Here is a 17,362-nt window from a genome sequence, read left to right as displayed (position 1 = left end):
AACCACGAGCTTCCCCACTGCCCTGTGTGGTGATACATGACAGGAAGAAAGAATGAGGTAGAGTAAAGCAGAACGGGTAGTGACAAGGGCTGATATTTTAGACAGAGTGGTCAGAATAAGGCTCTTGGATAAGGCGCCATTTGAAATCTGAAGAAATTCTGGGAGCAAGTCACACATGGACAGCCAATGGAAGAGCATTCCAGATAGATCAGCAGGGACAAACACCCTGAGGCAAGAGCGTGGCTGGGGATAGCAGAGGGAGCAGCAAGGAGGCCACTGTAGCTGCAGCAGAGTGGGGACTGAGGAGAATTGACTAGGAGATTGAAAAGGTCGCCAGAGCCAGGTCACTTAGGACTTCTGGGTCCTCGTAAGGACGTGGGCTTTCTCTTGGAGTAAGATGAGAACCACGGAAGGTGCAGGGCAGAGGAGGGCCATGATGTGACTTTGAATTTTAAAGAATCAGAGCGGCTGCTCTGAGTGGTGAAACGTAGCTGGATTCTGGATACATTTTGAAGTAAGAGCAATAGGATTTACTGATGACCCGGAAGTAGGGGGCAGTGAAAGAGGATTCAGATGCTCAGTCTTCTTGTCCAGGACCAGAAGCATCATCTCCTCGAACCCAGAGAGAAACCTCCAGCACAGAGGCTTATTGTTAAGGCCCCCAGAGCCCAGCAGAAGGAAGACAGACCCTGGCTACAACCACTGTCCCCCAAGCCTGATTATGGCTTCTTCCCTCTTCAGAGAGACCCCCACACCCTCCTCACACAACCTGCCCCAGGGCCTTACCTGACACCATCTCACCGCCATAGCCCTGTTTGACCAGGGAGAAGACCAACTTCTGCTGATGGGCACAGTCGATGCACGCTTGCACAGCCTGCTGCAAGACCGCTGACGGCCTCTCGGGCCCAAAGTGCTCGGGGAGCTGCTGCAGCTTCCTCCTCTCCAAGTATGGCCCTGCATTGGCTTGTTTATTGATGTAGAGGCAGACTGTGGAAACAGAGACCCACAAAGTCCTCAGCATTGGTTGTGTTAGGCCAGGGGACTGTTTCTGTGTGCATGAGGGATGCTTCAGCTGTGCCCTCCTGGCCCTTGGGAAGGCTGGAATAAACAAAGGTGGGACTGATTCTTCCCACCTTGAGATGAACAAGAGGCAAAAGAACCCATCAACCCCAACTTCTGGGGCTCACTATCAAGAGAACCTCTTGGTTGGAAACAGATAGGCAGGTGGGTCCCCTCCGATGTACTCAAACCGGGATTGCAATTATGGAGGTCAATGCAGACCGTGTGTATAAATGTATTCCCATACTGGGCAGGTACACATACAAAATCTTCCCTTCCCCTCCAAAGGGGCTGTTAAACTACACATAATGTTTGCTGAATTTTTTGTTGTTGTTAACTTGCATTGAAAAAAAATTTCCAATGATGATGATTACTCCAAAGACTATATATTCAAAGAAGTTCTAAAGAGAGTGCTATTTATAATCTCAGAGATATTAAATACGCAGCTGCCCATTTAGGTGAGCCCAACCAATGGTCCCCACGCTTTTAAAAGTCATAGACCCCATCTGTATATTCGAGCACATGCCCAAAATTGTTTATTTATTCATAGGATATATACATTCTGGACTGTTTTAATATATTACATGCATCTTAAAACATAGCCAATAAATAGAAAATTTTAAAGGATGAGATAAAAATAAATATTAATGGCAGGTGTCACATTTTCTTCCCCATGGCAATGACTTCTCTTCTATCCCACCCCCGCATCCCAGGTTATGAAGATCTTACCTTGAGGATCTGACCACTAGGGCAAAAGAGTGTTCAAAAGGGACTTGAAGAAGAGACCAATAGGATATGGAAAGGATTAAACAGTAACAAAAAGGGTGAAGAAATTTCGCTTTTATTGAGCACCTACTCTATTCCAGGCACTTTGTATATTTTATCTTGTTTAATTCTCAAGACAAGCCTGGGAGTAGGGTATGATTATTTCCTTCACTAATGAAGAAACTAATGAAGAAATGAGGCTTAATGTTTGGATGCTTGCTCTACAGTCTAAAGTGTAATTAAGGGTGAAACAAGGATTTGGACTCAAGCCTTTCTGATGTCAATGCTTGTGCTCTTTCCACCCCACGAGGTTGCCTTCTCTTGTGCTCATCCCAGATGATTAAGGAAGTCTAACCAATAAGGGACCTTCATACCAGGCACTATGCTAGGTCTACTCTACAGATTCTGGGGCTCCCTGGCTTCACAGGGCTGGGAGACCCTCTGGGAAGGTGGAGACACTCAGAGCACTCCAGGAACCCATGCGAGACTATCATGTGTGACATGTCACCCATGTCAAGACACACTGGGGAGGTGTTAAGAGGGCCCATCATGGGGACCCTAGCAGGAAAGTCAGTGAAGGCCTTCTGGAGCAAGGTATTCCTGAATTGAGATGTAAGGGATGAGAAGGATGACCAGAGAGGAGGTCATTCCAGATAGAGGGAAGGCAACATGCTGAAATTTTATGGGGGGCTCTAGGGACTGAGAGGAAGACAATGAATGCAGGGGTCTGCTGACCACATAAACAAGTTTGGTTTTTACCTAAGAGGAATGGGAGGGAAGCTGAAGGGAATCAAGTGGGTTGGGAGTTGGGTGGCTTGTGATGATGGGAACAGTGTGTGTGTGTGTGTGTGTGTGTGTGTGTGTGTGTGTGTGTGTGTGAAAGAGAGAGAGAGAGAGAGAGAGAGAGAGAGAGAGATGCCATCCTAGTGCTGGTACTCTTACAATAGAAATGTTTGTTGGTGGACACCCCATAAGAAAGATTGGACTGAATTCTACTCTGACTGGATTGAAGACACCAGGTGGGACTAAGGGAGGTTAGGGTCCTCAGGAGATCTGGAATCACAAACACAGAGTTGGAAACTCTTCAAGGTAAGCCGGTTCACTCTGGGTGAAAAGTAAATGTGGCTCTGAAAAGAAAATACTGGGCCACCAAACCACCCTTTCTAGTCCCATCCCAGTGCAACCAGGTTGAATTTGAGGTGCCTTGAAAACCAAGTTTGAGGTGCCTTGAAAACCAAGTTTCAAGTAATCCTATCTGTGAGACACTTAGGCTAATATTCTCAGAGAATTTGGTCGTCCTCCCTGCTGTCTAGCTAAGGACTAAATTCTTCATTAGAGCTATCTCAGTGGCAGCTCTCCAGTTCACAAAGCATCTGCTAGACAGCGGGCTGGCCATCACAGCCTTAGAGGTCATTCAACTGACCTACCTGTGAGAGCCTGTGGGGCCGCCAAGCTTGGTATGGTGGCTGCATCCTGAGGGATGGAGCTGAGGTCGGGCTCCGGTGTGCTCCGCGGAGGTGAGAGGGCTAAAGGAGTCATAAGAACCCGAGACTTGAGCTGCAAGACAGAGCCCATTTGGTCAAGGAAAATCTAGAAATACACTCTACACTTGCCCCCAATTTTTCATGGACATCAGGTTACCAATTGCTACTCTATCATGTTTCCACAACCTTCTATTGTGCAGCTAAGGGGTTGAACTTCAGATTCAAGATTGTGATAGAGACTCATGTCTGGGGTCAAATTCAGAGATCAGCTCTGCACCTTACCCTTAGAGTGGATCTACCCAGGAAATGACTAGTGTCAGGCAGTGAGTGTGGGAACACAAGAGGTATGACTGTTGAAGCCTGTGAGCTGTCTGAGTGCAGAATTTAGGGGAGGGGACGGTACCCATGCTGCAAATTCCTAGAATCCTGTGGACAGAGCTTTCCCAACAGCTACCCAAGGACCAATTTGGAAGCTCTCCTCACTCTCTGCTGAGCTATCAGCTCACAAATATCACTGGATCCTGCTGGAAAAGAGACCAGAAACCATTCCTCCAAGAGGCTGCCATACTACTCAGTGTTTATTTCCTACAGCAGAAACTGTCAAGGGCAGCCCAAGTGTGGACATGAGTGTATTCTCTGGTGATGAGAAGCAGCCACCTTGAAGGACTTGTTTGAAATAAAAAATGAGGAGCTGAAATTTGTTGATATGGAATAAAATAGAGATGACTGGTCAGTTGATTATGTCAATGCCAACAAGTCACTCTCCATAGCAAGGTTTGACAGAAAATTGTCTAATCCACCAAAAAATAATGAATAATTCAGTCACTTCACCTCTTCACCACTGACCTGTGTCTGTTCTCTACTCTAGACCAATTAAATCGTTCTCTGGGAGTGGGACCAAGGCATCAGAAGTTTTAAAAGGTACTCAGATGATACTAGTACATAATTAAGGTTGAGTGTGTTTTTCCACTACTCCACTGTTTTTCAAATTTAAGGTGCAATCACTCATCTGGGGGATCTGATTAAAATATCAATTCTGATCCAGGAAGTCTGGGGTGGGGTCTGAGATTCTGCATTTCTAACAAGCTTCTAGGCAGTATTGATGTTGCTAGTCCATTGGCCATATTTTTAGTAGCAAGGGTGTGTATTCTGTTGTTAGTATATTTGCAGACCCCGCCCATATATGCAGATCCCCCCATACTGAATCATCAATATGGAGTTGATATATAAGGCCATGATAATGGATGAGCTCATCAGAGAAGAACAGAAGGAGTACAGATGGAGAAGAGAAAAATTCAAGCACAGAGCTCTGTAAGACTCCAACATGTAGAGTCTTGGAGAGACAAGGAGGAACCAGCAAAAGAAACCAGGAAAGATATCCAGTGGATTAGAAAGAAAACTGAGAGAGTGGGTCCTTGTGGGAGCCAGAGAAAGTGTTTCATGAAGGAGAGAGTGGTCAGCCATGTCAAAAGCTCTAATCACAAGGAAGAGTAGAAGTGGCCTTTAGATGTAGCAACTTCTCAACATAGAGGGGGTAGTGCAGTGGGTGGGATGAGAACCTGATTGGAATTAGCTCAAGAAATAATGGGAGGGGAAGCACTGGGATCAGGAGTTTAAGTCAACTCTTTCAAGTAGGCTTGTCTGGAAGGGGAGCCAAAAATTAGCCATAGCAAGAAGGAAAAGTCAAATCAAGTAGTTTTTGCCCCACAGTGGGAGATCACCTCACACCCATCAGGATAGCTACTATCAAAAGCAAATGAAAAAAATAATAAGTGTGGCAAGAATGTGGAGAAATCAGAACTCTTGTGCACCATTGGCAGGAATGTAAAAAGGTGCAGTAGAGCAGTTCTCCAAGATATTTAAAATAGAATTGCCCAACAATTCCACTTCCGGGTCTATATCCAGAAGAATTGAAAACAAGATCTCCAAGAGGGATTTGTCCACTCATGCTCATGACAGCACAACTCACAATAGTCCACAAGGAAGCAACTACCAGGGTACACTGACAGATGAATAGATAAACATAAGGTGATATGCATACACAAGGGAATATTACTCAGCCTTGAAGAGGAAGGGAATTCTGGCCCATGCTACAACATGGAAGAGTCTTGAACATATTTGCTAAGTGGGATAAGCCAGTCACAAAAAGACAAGTATTGCATGATTCCACTCATTTAAGGTACCTAGAAGAGTCAAGATCCCTGAAACAGAAAGTAGAATAGTGTTCTCCAGGGGTTGGAGGGAGGAGGGAATGGGAAATTGTTTAATGGGGATGGAGTTTCTGTTTTGCAAGGTGAAGTTCTAGAGATGGAATGCATAGCAATGTGATATACTTGCTACTGAGCTGTACGCTTAGAAGTGGGTATGATGGTACATTTTATGCCATGTGTCTTACCACAATTAAAGCTTTTAAAAAAGTATTTATATATATAAATACTTCTTTATACATATATATTATATATTTTATATATATTTATATATTTATACACACACACACACACACTCACACACTCACACACATATATATTTTGAGACAGGAGAGACATACTTTAATGCTGAGGGAAATAATCCAGCAGAGAGGGAAAGGAAGATTCAGGGGAGTGCTTGGAGAGCTGGCAGCATCAGGACTTTAGAAGGTGAGAGGGGATGAATTTAGTGAATGGAGGCGGGTGGGTGGGAGGGCGGGGTCAAGGCTGCAGGGAAACTTGGACCTTTCATCTATTTTATTGCAAAGCAGAGTATAATGGCCCAGATCTGGTGTGTGTGTGGGGGTGGGGGTGGATGTGGAGATGGGAACTTACGAAAGGTCTTTTCTGATGGCTTCTAATTTCTCCATGATGCCAGAAGCCTGAGTGAGGATAGAGGAGGCCGTGTTCATGAACTAAGGTGTGGCTGCTGAGCAGCATTGAGGATGCAGTGGGACGTGTGGAAATGATTGTAAATTCACTGAAATGAATTTACAATTAAATCCGTCAAAAGTGAGCACCCTGGTCGCCCAGGGCTATCTGGATGCAGAATCTGGGGCTCTGGCAAGAGACCCAATGTTAGTCAGAAGCTACAGTCAACAGAGATATCATCTTATTCTGTGTTTAGCATTTGAAAAATTAGTTATGCTCTGCTAAATACTATAGAAATAATCTCAAAGACAACTCAGTGGTGGAAAGGAGGGGACCAGAAACCAGCTGTGACTCAGTGACCGTGACTTTGGCTCGGTTCCCTCACCTGCCGAGTGTGACAAGGGCTACATGTTACCCTGCCTGTCCTCCCAGGTAGTGCACTACGCGTCCCCCTGACAGTCCTTCTAGGAATGATATGCTGTGCTGCATGGCTTGTGATGGAGAGGCTGGTGGTAGCAGTCCCCAACAACTGTGGGCAGTGGTCTCTAGAAGGACCTTGGCTAAATTCTCCATTACAGGCTTAGAGCCCTCCAACCAACATACAGATAATGATGTTGGTGGGGGAAAAGTAAGATTTGGCAAGTCACCAATGTTACCACTGTGTCTTTAAGCAAATCGCACAAAGATCCTCGTGACCCTTCCCTAGAAGGATGGTGATGTGACAATGGTGATGATGGTGAGGATAGTGATGGTGGAGGGTTTCCTGTTTGCATGAGTGTATAATAACCCTAAGACCTAATGCTTGCTCACTATTTTAATATTTATTAGGAAAGGGTCTGTTTGTTGAATCCACCTCTTAAGAAGTAATACAAATAGAGTTGGCTCTTACCACTGCCCACCATTTCTGATGAGATAAAGCAATTGAAGGAATTAGATAAGTCAGCCGGTTGCAGGGCAAACCATGGGCATTCATCCTACCCTTCAAACAACTGCTGGGACTTCTGAACAAAGAAGAAATCTCACGCACCTGTGGGTGGTCCATGACTTTTTAAAAATTCTTCTGGTAAGAGAATAGACCATCAGGAAGCATACCCTTTGACTTAGCATGCTGAAATTTCTATCTCATCACTTAAAATAAAGGAAAAAACTTGGCCTAGGAAAGGGAGTCACATCCGATTTTCGAGGGCTCCTAAAATAGAAGTGAGTCCAGTGGCTAGGAATGTACTTTGTTGTGATGTGGGGCCTCTCTGTCAGTGCCTCTCCTACATGTGGAATGAGGAACTCCCTTATGACCCAACATACAGGGATGCTATTCAAGGTCACCATCCACAGTGATAATCCACATTGATAGTATGTACCCTTGACATGGCATGATGAGAATGACAACTTACCTCTGGAATCTTCTTCCCCAAAACTCATAACCCTAGTCTAATCATTAGAAAGACATCAGACAAGCCCAAATTATGAACATTTTACAAAACACTTGACCCAAACTCTTCAAAACTGCCAATGTCATCAAAAACAAGGGAACTCTGAGAAATTTTCACAGCCCAGAGAAGCCTAAGGAGACAAGATGACTGAATGTTAATATGATATCCTGGCTAGATCCTGGAACAGAATACGGAAAAACTAATGAATCTGAATAAAATACAGACATGATTTAATAATGATGTATTATTATTGGTTCGCTAGTTGAGACAAATGTATCATAGGAATATAAAATGTTAACCATAGAGGAAAGTAGGCATGGGGTATATGAGAATTCTCTGTTTTACCTTCACAACTCGCCTGTAAATCTAAACCTATTCTAAAATATCATTATTTTTAAAGTATTAAAAACAGGATCTGGCAGAATAAACTGGATAAAATGGAAGGGAGGAAGGGAGGCAAACTTCTTTCTTGGAAGCGTAAGTCTAGAGAGAGATTAGGTGCCTGAGACGCCATGCTCTGACATATACTGGAGCTAATCCTTGGCCTTCAAAGCCAACAGCCCTGTACAGATGCTGGCAAAGTTGGCACCTGCACCTGAAATTCAAAACTTCAATCAAAAGGATGTGGTCACCCCCTCCACCAGGGTGTGGTTGCCAGCAGCTGCCCAAGGGGCTGTGCTTTGCTGGGATAGAGTATCGTGATGGGTGACGCAGAAGAGTAGAGAGTGGGTCCCTGCCAGCTGGCGTCTCCACCAAAAGGGGTTGGAGAATGTACTTGCAGCTCATCTTTCTTTTCCATTTACAGATCCAAAATAAGGGCCTGGAGAGTTTGTCACTCCAGCTGTCTTTTGGGGAAGACCTTCTCTAAGACATTTGCTAAACAACCACTGGAAAGAGTTGGGGAAGGGGAGAGTCTGTTTGCAAACTGAGATGTGTGACCAGGGGCCAATAATGGAGAAGGGGTTAATTGCTCCAGAAATTGAAGGATTATTCTAGAAATTTTCAAGTGCGGCAGGAACAGAATTACTAACTATACACTGGTAGCAATAGGTTGGTCATCTGAGGACGGAGAATGTTGTTGAGGGAGTATGATGTGTAGAGACGACATACACATCAGCAGAGATGAAGGAACAAAGCAAAATTTAAAAATAAGTTCGGGGTGCCAGTGGGCACATACGTTGGAACATAGCTTTTGGATCTGAGCTCAAAGTCCAGCTCAGCCACTCAGTGTGGGGAGCTCTTGTAACTTAGGATTTTGGAGCCTGCCTTCCTTTACCTGTGTGAAGATAATAATATCCCCTCACAGGGATGTGTCAAGATTTAAATGTAAACATCTAACATAGGGTTAGTGCAAATGAGGACTCAGGAAATATTCATTGTCACTCTTGCTGATGGTATTGGGGGAGGGCATGACATGAAGGAGAAATGGACCCATATTTCCTCCCCCGGGAGATGGACACTGAGAACCTGCATGACTTCAGTCATCAACTATACATCGCTGACGCCCCACAGGGGAGGGGCTGGAACACAGGGCTCGGAGGCAGGGCTGGGGTTTAAATCCCGGGTCTGCCACCAGCTCACATGGGACCCTGAGCAGCTCATTCAGTGCTTCTAGGCTTCATCTTCCAAAGCCATGAGATTGGGTAGATTGTGGGTTTCTAAATTCTCTTCCAATCCATAATACGTATGGATTTAAAAAAAATAAAAAAAAATATTTATTTAAAAAAAATTTTTAAAATTACCACTAATTTCTTTAAACATAAATGGACTAAATGCCTGGTTGAAAGACAAAGATTATTATACTGGACATTAGGGGTTGAAATGTATCTCCCAAAATGATGTTGAAGCCCTAACCCCCAAGACCTATGAATATGACCTTATTTGGAAACCAGATCTTTTTTGCTGATAATCAAGTTAAAATGAGGTCATTAGGATGGGCCCTAATGCAATATGACTATATATCCTTATAAAAGGAGTAATTTGGACAGAGACAGACAGGTACAGAGGAAAGACAATATGAAGACACAGGAAAGACAACATCGACAACCCAAGGCATACACCTTGATCTTGGACTTTGAGCCTCCAGAACTGTGAGACAATAAATTTCTGTTGTCTAAACCATCCAGTCTGTTTACTACAGCAGCAGCCCTAGGAACCTAATATGCTTTTTCTTTCTTTCTTTTTTTTTTTTTTTAAATCATGTTCACCCTCCCTTCCTTCCTCTTGCCACCTGTATTTGAGGATAGTTTTGCTCATCTCCCTACCACAGCTTTTCTTGGGGGCACATTCTCCCTTAGACTCACACTCTTTCTCCACACAAAACTTCCTCCGGGTTCTGAGGAGATGCTGTGGGGAGCAGAGTTAGGGAAAATTGAATACCTCACTGTGTTTAACCTCAGACTTTAGTCTTAAAACGTGTGTGTTGGAAATGCATATAAGCTCCAAGAACAAGACATTTATAGCCAATGACCTAATTCCATTCCTAGGCAGCAGCTTGTTTCTGGGTCCACCCATACCTTTTTCTCCCCACACTTGGAGGAGAGATGAAACACCTAAGGGACGGAGGGGCCGCTATCCTTCAACCCTGAGGCCTTCTTTGGCAACAGGCCCCTCGGCTAAATCTGAGATGCTAGCTAAGCTTTCTTTGAACTAAAACTTCTTTAGGAAAATAATATTACCCCAATACAACAAACTGCCTACATGACAATGAAGACAGAAGGGAATGCTTGAAGCTGGGACGGAAATGGGCCGGCTCACTAATGCCTTTCAGGGGTGCGGACAGGGTAGCGATACGGTGGGGATGCTGGAGCCTTCTCCCACCATCTCTGTGCTTGGTTCATATTTTCCTCTGGACCCAGAGAACCCCTGAGACCCGTGAAGAGTGGAGGCTGCCACTTTGCCGAGGGCAGGGCTTAGTTTCCTCCTAGACAGAGGGAAGCTGAGAGAGGAGATGATGAAGCCAGTACTCCAGGGTACCAGGAGAGAGAAGAAAGAAAAGAGAAAACACAAAACACCATCACTGGATAAAGTGGAATTCAGAAAAATGGATCTACTTGTGAGAATTACTTAATGAAATGCTGTTCACGACGCCCTGTGCCCCCAACAATCTTTAGTACAAACCACATATTTCAAGCAATGTGTGGTGTGATTGGGTTTCTTACAGAAACTAGTGAGAAGGCCAAGTTCTCTGCATCAGCCTGCATGGGGTCAACCCTACAGATGGAGAGAAAACAGGGTGCATCCAGGAGCAGGACTGTGTCTTAGCAGAACTCAGGGCAGTGGGAAGCTGGAGCTGCCTTAAACTGGGCCATAAAGGATGACTTAGATTTTCAGGAATATTGCAAGTTGACACAGTGATCGCTGAACACTGAAGTATATATATATTTATAGAGTATTAATTTAAAATACTTTAAAAACAAAGGTAATTGATACTCAAAAACTCATCACTTTCTAATTATTCTAATTATTTTGTTATCATGCCCTTAGGGAAGTATGTCTGAGCAACTCCATGCTCGGGGCTGCCATTTTGGTATCTTGGAACTGGACATGTTGGGAATATATGCCTTGGAAATTGCTGAATGCTACCAATTAGGGCAGAATTTACTCTTTGATTGACTCACAGACTTGAGAAAGTGATGGAGAAAATGTTAAAAACACAAATTAAACTACGCCTAGGGGTGCCTGGGCGGCTCAGTGGGTTAAAGCCTCTGCCTTCAGCTCAGGTCATGGTCCCAGGGTCCTGGGCTCTCATGGGCTCTCTGCTCAGCGGGGAGCCTACTTCCTCCTCTGTCTCTCTGCCTGCCTCTCTGCCTACTTGTAATCTCTCTCTCTCTCTGTGTCAAATAAATAAATAAACAAACAAACCAAAAAACCCCACAAATTAAACTTAAAAGTGGGCCTTGTCTGCGACTGTTACACCACGAATAGCACAAAAAACTGAACTATTTTTGGTTTTCACAAACTGTCACCCAGTTCAAAGAAGCTCATCACGTGCTCAACAAACGAGCAAACTTCCAACATACCTTTCTTACCTCTTAACATAATTGAAAATATCAACCAGCATTCATGTTGGACTCATGCTCAGCTGGTGGGGGGACATTAGCCAGCATACCTCTGCCTCCCACCCCCACTGAGCCTCAGCCTTGGTTGGCCCTTGCTCCAGCCCTGGGGGTGGGGGTGTCACAGAAAACCATAGGAGAGACAGTCCCCACCCTGAGTTCCCCACACCATTCATCCTAAGGGAATGGCTCCTGCCAACTTGTGCCTGTGTAATGATTTTCCCCATGGGAAAATGGGGATGCAAGGGGCATGCCATGCCCACCATCAGCAAGGGGGTGTACCTCGAAGATCAGCGCAGGAAGGCTCATTAGATAGCTATTCTTCCCTTGCATACAATATCATGCTGCATTTGACGTTCGTAAATAGGACTCCAAGACAATACAAGATCTGGATAATCAAAGAATCGTGGAAGCCAATTCAACAGTTCTAATGAAAACACATTTTAGAAAGAGGCTTTGAGCAAGTGTTGGAACAAATAAAACCCTTTCTACTTAAGTTCGAACATTCTCTTAATTGAGATTTCTGTGAATTTGACTTCCTTGTTACCCAATGCCAAGGACACATACTTTGCGGGGGGGAGGGGCGGCAAGAAAAGGATGGCAATAAAAAAGAGAAAATAAAACATAATGTGGCATTACTTATGTTTATTAGAAAATCACTCTCTTTATAGAGTGAATCTTCTAGTTAAAAGATTATTCTTTATGACGCTCGGGTGGTTCAGTTAGTTAAGCCTCTGCCTTTGGCTCAGGTCATGATCCCTGGGTCCTGGGATTGAGTCCCACTCCTTGCTCAGTGGATAGTCTTCTCCCTCTGCCTGCCGCTCCCCCTGCTTGTAGTCTCTCTCTCTCTGACAAATAAATAAATAAAATATGAAGAAGAAAAAAAAAGACTGTTCTTTAAGAACTTAGCAGAGGATGCTGGTTATTCCCAAATTTCCATGCCCCCTTCTTTCTTTATCAAGGGGATTCCTTGACTTTTAGCTGGCCACCTGATCCCCTAGTACCCTAGCACTGCATTTCCCCATCTCCTTTGGCACTAAGTATGACCAATGGACTAGGTTGTGGCCAGTGGACTAGTTTATGGCCAGTGAGATCCAATTGTAAGGGGTGTGTGCAGCTTTGAGGGTTGAGTCCTTAAAGAGGAAAGACATGCTCCACTACCTCTGTCCCCATTCTGCTGCCTAGACTAGTGCCATAGTGGGAAATGGAAGGCTATTTTAGAGTATGAGGTAGAGACTTGGTGTTAAGGATAGCAGAACACTAATGATGTACTACATCCTGGCTAACTGAACATAATAATAAAAATAAATTTAAAAAATAAAAAAAAAAGAGTAGCAGAACAACGGAAAGGGAGCCTGGGTCCCAAAACCATGGAGACATCATATCATTCTCAGATGAGCTTCTCAGACTTTAACACAACAGGGGGGTTAGCTTCTATCTTCTTTAGGCCACTGCTGTTTGGCCTTTGTTACAGCAGCTGGCTTCTATATTCTGAGTAATATAATTACCATCATGTTAGAACATGTTAACCATTTGTTTTTAGTATGGTAGGGATAATATTCTTTCTAAACATGTTACAATTTTCTGAGCTCATGAAACAGAGCAGACAGAACATAATTTACTCTTTTTTGGAAAGACTAAATGGGAAAGCATAATTACTATTCTGAACAATAGTACAAAGAGATTGCCAAGGTCCAGGGGGCTGCTGGCCCATCAGTAAGTGGCCTCAGGCTGTGGGACTTGGTTCATTCATACCTAATTCCTGCCGTTTTTCTGACTCCCCTTGCTATCAGGGGTCAAATAAGAAAATATACACAATATTTTGGCCCAGATCCTCAAACACAGAAGTGGTCAATAAATTTTCTATGACTGTTATTGTTATTATCGTTGTTGCTGTTGTTGTTAGTATTATTATTACAATTATGTAGAGGGAACAGACAGCTATTTTCAAAACTCAACACTTTTTTCTTCCCGCTTCAATCATAATCCCAACCATAAAGGCACAGGAGCTAGAAATCCCACTGTTCGGTGACATTATAATCAGCCACATCTACAGAATGGAAGCTAGAGTTTCTCCTTGATGTAGACCTCTCTCTCTCTTTATCTCTTTAAAACGAACTTAATGGTCTTTTTAGTCATGAGATATAAGGAAAATCTATCTGTTGACCTTGAGTTGTCTATGAACTAAACCAATAGCAGAGGCTTCAAACTGAGATACAAATTCTGTTCCAGGTTGAAGAAGGCTGTTTTCGAGGCAGTCAGCGTATGGCTCTTCAGAGAAAATATGATGTGAAGAGGTTTCTGTTTCCTTCGACTGGGGTGAGAAGGGGGCTTAAGGCCATTAGATGGTGTTCTCACAGCAGTGAGCATGACCTGGCAGTGAGGTCACTGGCCTGGGCCAAGAGACATGGGCAGATGGGCCCCGGGAGGAGGCATGACCTATGAACTCTGGGGCGCTGACATCTGACTACCGGTTGAATTCTTCTTTTTCTGCTTGTAATTCACTCATACTATTCTCAAGACCCAGAGAAGGGGTTAAATATCACACTGCGTATTAGCTGTGCATGGGTCTTAAATGGAGAGCCTTGTGCCCATATTTGGAGCAGGGAGAGTTTCCACATGTGATTGACACAGAGGTGATGGGCAGTGCAGTGTGGGAGAGCACCAGGCAAGAAGCAACAAATGGCCCCCACCATAGACCGTGACATAGTCAGCACCACCAGTCAGTACCACCATCTTCAGAATCTCCTGGGAAAGAGCCTTCTGAACACCCAAATATTGATTATTCTATTGTGACAATATTGTTAGCATAAATATACCATAATGATGCTATTATTGATATAACAATTGTTACTATTGTATGATATTGATCATGTTATTGTATTTTTTATTCTATATGATTAATAAAATACCATTTAGTTAAAACAAAAATTCTTACTATATAGAGATATATATAATATATATTATATATATATAGAAATATAGAATCATATTAGAAATAGAAATATCTTATTTCGCTTGCTCAGGATTTCTTTTTTAACAACTTCTGTCTCCCCAAATGCATCTCAAATAGTTAAAATTGCCGGATTAGTGGCCATTTGGTAAATGAAATGAAACTCTACACTTTCCTTGCTGGTCTCCCCACGATTAAAATCTTTTCATTAATGGTAAAATGGGGCTTCTGGGTCTCAGAAATCGTCAGAATAAAACTGAAGAAACCTAACAGGTTGCCAAATTTATTTTGCCAAGTAAGAATATTTTTTGAATTACCAAATCCTGACAGCATACAACATTTAATAAAATGCTTTTTAGAATTCCCAAGTTCCTCACCACGTAAGACACTTAAATAAAATAAATTTCAACACCAAAACAGTAGGAAGCAGATATCTCAGAATAAAGGATGATCCTTTGGGCAGAACCATTTTAGCTTTATGAAGATTTTCACCTGGTTCTTATTTTTCTTGCGTCACCACAAGGGAGTCAGCCCTTCCAGCGGACGACACCTGGTTTGGAGACATTCCCGAACACCAAACCCACTGCATGGGGCGCTGTCTGGGAGCTGCAGGCCTGAGATAATTCCCACACATTTCCCCAAATACATGGAAGGTGGACTCGAGCAAGAGCTGGGACCTGCTGCCCCTGTGAGACGTGGGCATGAGGCCTGCCTTCCGTGTTGTAAGACCCAGACTGTCAGCTAACCACGCCAAAAAGCTTTCTTCCTGCCCCGTGTTAGGAGCCCTGAAAACTGCCCCTTTTAGGATACAGGACAATTGCCAAGTCGGGCTCATTCCATGGACTGAATTTCCATTTTTCCTGGCCCCAGAAATGCTATGTCTGTTGGTAATTTTCATTCCTGGGTCACAGCTCCCAGGGGAGTCGGAGAAAGGCCAACTAGGAGAGAGGAATGTTCAGTGTGTTTCCTCAGATCCTGGATCTGCTCCCTGGCTCCATCAACTCTCTGTTGATCGAAGGCTGCCCTGCTCCAGCCTTCCAGAAGCAACTCCCACACCTCAGCAATGGCGCAGGTGCCGAGCTGGGAAGACCCACCCTGTGCCTGCTTCAGAGACATAGTTCTAAAGCTGACGTGCCCATGAGAAAAAGGAGGCTCTCTTGGCTAGAAAAATAACCAGTGACAGAAGACTTTACTTCAGGAGATGGCTGAGTAAAAGCCTCTTTTACTAAAGCCCGTGACCCCCAAATAACTCGGAGTCACCTCCCCCACCCCCACCTACCGTTTTTATTTTCCAGCAGTTGGAGGAACTGCAGAGAACCAAAGGGATAAAGGTTGAATTCATTACCAATTCTTCCGGAAGCTCTGTCTTTCTGCTGACCTGAAATAATTTCCATACATTTTCCTAAATATATGGGAGTTAATTGCCAATTTGCATTTTGGTTCGAGTATTCAGGTCTCAAGATGGAAACATAAGCTCTTTATTTCAAGAAAAATAACTGAAGGAAAACTTCTGAAGCTCGTTTTCTAATGCCCAAAAGGCTCGTGGAGAACAGACTCAATAGTCTTTCTTCTCTAGAAGCCTCTTCAGAAACCTCTTGGAGGAGAAGCTCTCCCTCCTCCCAGTTCAGATTGTTTTATGTGATTGCAATTACATCAGAGAATTTCTTTTCCACACCCCCCCAACTCCAAACTGTTAAGTCTTCAAAGGGTCACAGGATTTGAATTCTGCCTGCTATGCCTCCTTGGAACCAAACTTGACATCATTATAAGCAGGAATCTATGAATTAACACCCTGGATTTTCCTGAGGAGTCCCCTTGTTGGGCCTCTGTTTGGGAAAACGCTCCTGGGTCCTTTGACACTAGCCTGCCCTTAGTATTAATTTAAATGCCTCAGGAACATCATCTGCTTCTACTCAAATAAGTGACGAAGGAGTTCTGAAAAGTGGCTTCGAGCGCCGCCCTAGCAGGCACGGTTGGGGGAAAACTCGGTGCCTGAAACGCTAATTTAGATGCGAGCCTTCATATCGCGTGTTTAGCTCTGACCCTAAAAATCTGCTCGCCTCACAGCTTTCCCCATCTGGTGCAATTTGCTTTCTCACTTGTAAAAACACACACGACAGGGACAGCATGCATTGTGGGCCGCGGTGTGACAATGAGGCCCTGTCCGTGACGCGCTTCCCTGAGAGAAACTTGCTTCGGCGCCCGTCGTCCCCCAGCAACCAGCCTTTCCTCACCGGGAGCAGCGGCCGCTCTGCCCAAGCCCCCCTGGCCCAGCCCAACGTCCCTGACGAGAAAGGAGATGATGGAGCCGTACCTTGTACCCAGGCTTCCGCCCTCTTTTCTTGGGGATCTTCACTGCTGGCAACGCGCCAGCTGACGCGGAATAAAGGTTACGAACCGCCATCTTCATAGGTGTTGAGTGAAGTGGGGGTCGGCCTCGCTTTCTCCCCGGGATCCTCTGGGACTGCATGTCTGCCGGTGCCAGTCTTACAGAAGGAAGTGACAAATCGCTCACAGGCAGTAGAGGTGCTAAGAATTAGTCCAGACACAAAGCAAAACAAAAACAGAAGGGTTTGTTTGGTTTGCAAGGCAAGCATGTATCCAGTTTGGCCTTTGGAGCCTTACCTACCCTTCACTGGGGTGGGGCTGGGGGGGACCAAATACGAGAGAACCAGGCACCTGCAGGAGTTTTTACAGGGCTGTTGGGCTTCTGGTTTAGTGATTTCCAGGAGAACGAATTTCCACAGAGCTGTGATGAAGTAGGGAGGATACTGGC

At 44.4% G+C, this 17,362-nt stretch overlaps 1 protein-coding gene across 1 annotated transcript in view; it reads right to left on the bottom strand.

Moving 5' to 3' along the window:
• Positions 1-17,362, bottom strand: part of SCML4 (Scm polycomb group protein like 4) — a 95,770-nt gene that overhangs the window by 30,883 nt on the left and 47,525 nt on the right. Inside the window, exons 2-4 of the mRNA XM_044244583.1 lie at positions 16,901-17,115; positions 3,252-3,381; positions 787-987 (exon numbers count right to left, since the gene is read on the bottom strand). Of these exons, the coding sequence (XP_044100518.1) occupies positions 787-987; positions 3,252-3,381; positions 16,901-17,056 (487 nt within the window). The 5' untranslated portion in view covers positions 17,057-17,115. The remainder of the gene's footprint in view (positions 1-786; positions 988-3,251; positions 3,382-16,900; positions 17,116-17,362) is intronic.

The sequence above is a fragment of the Neovison vison genome, chromosome 1 (assembly GCF_020171115.1).
Source record: "Neovison vison isolate M4711 chromosome 1, ASM_NN_V1, whole genome shotgun sequence".
NCBI lineage: Eukaryota > Metazoa > Chordata > Mammalia > Carnivora > Mustelidae > Neogale > Neogale vison.
This window is presented reverse-complemented; position numbering and strand designations above follow the sequence as displayed.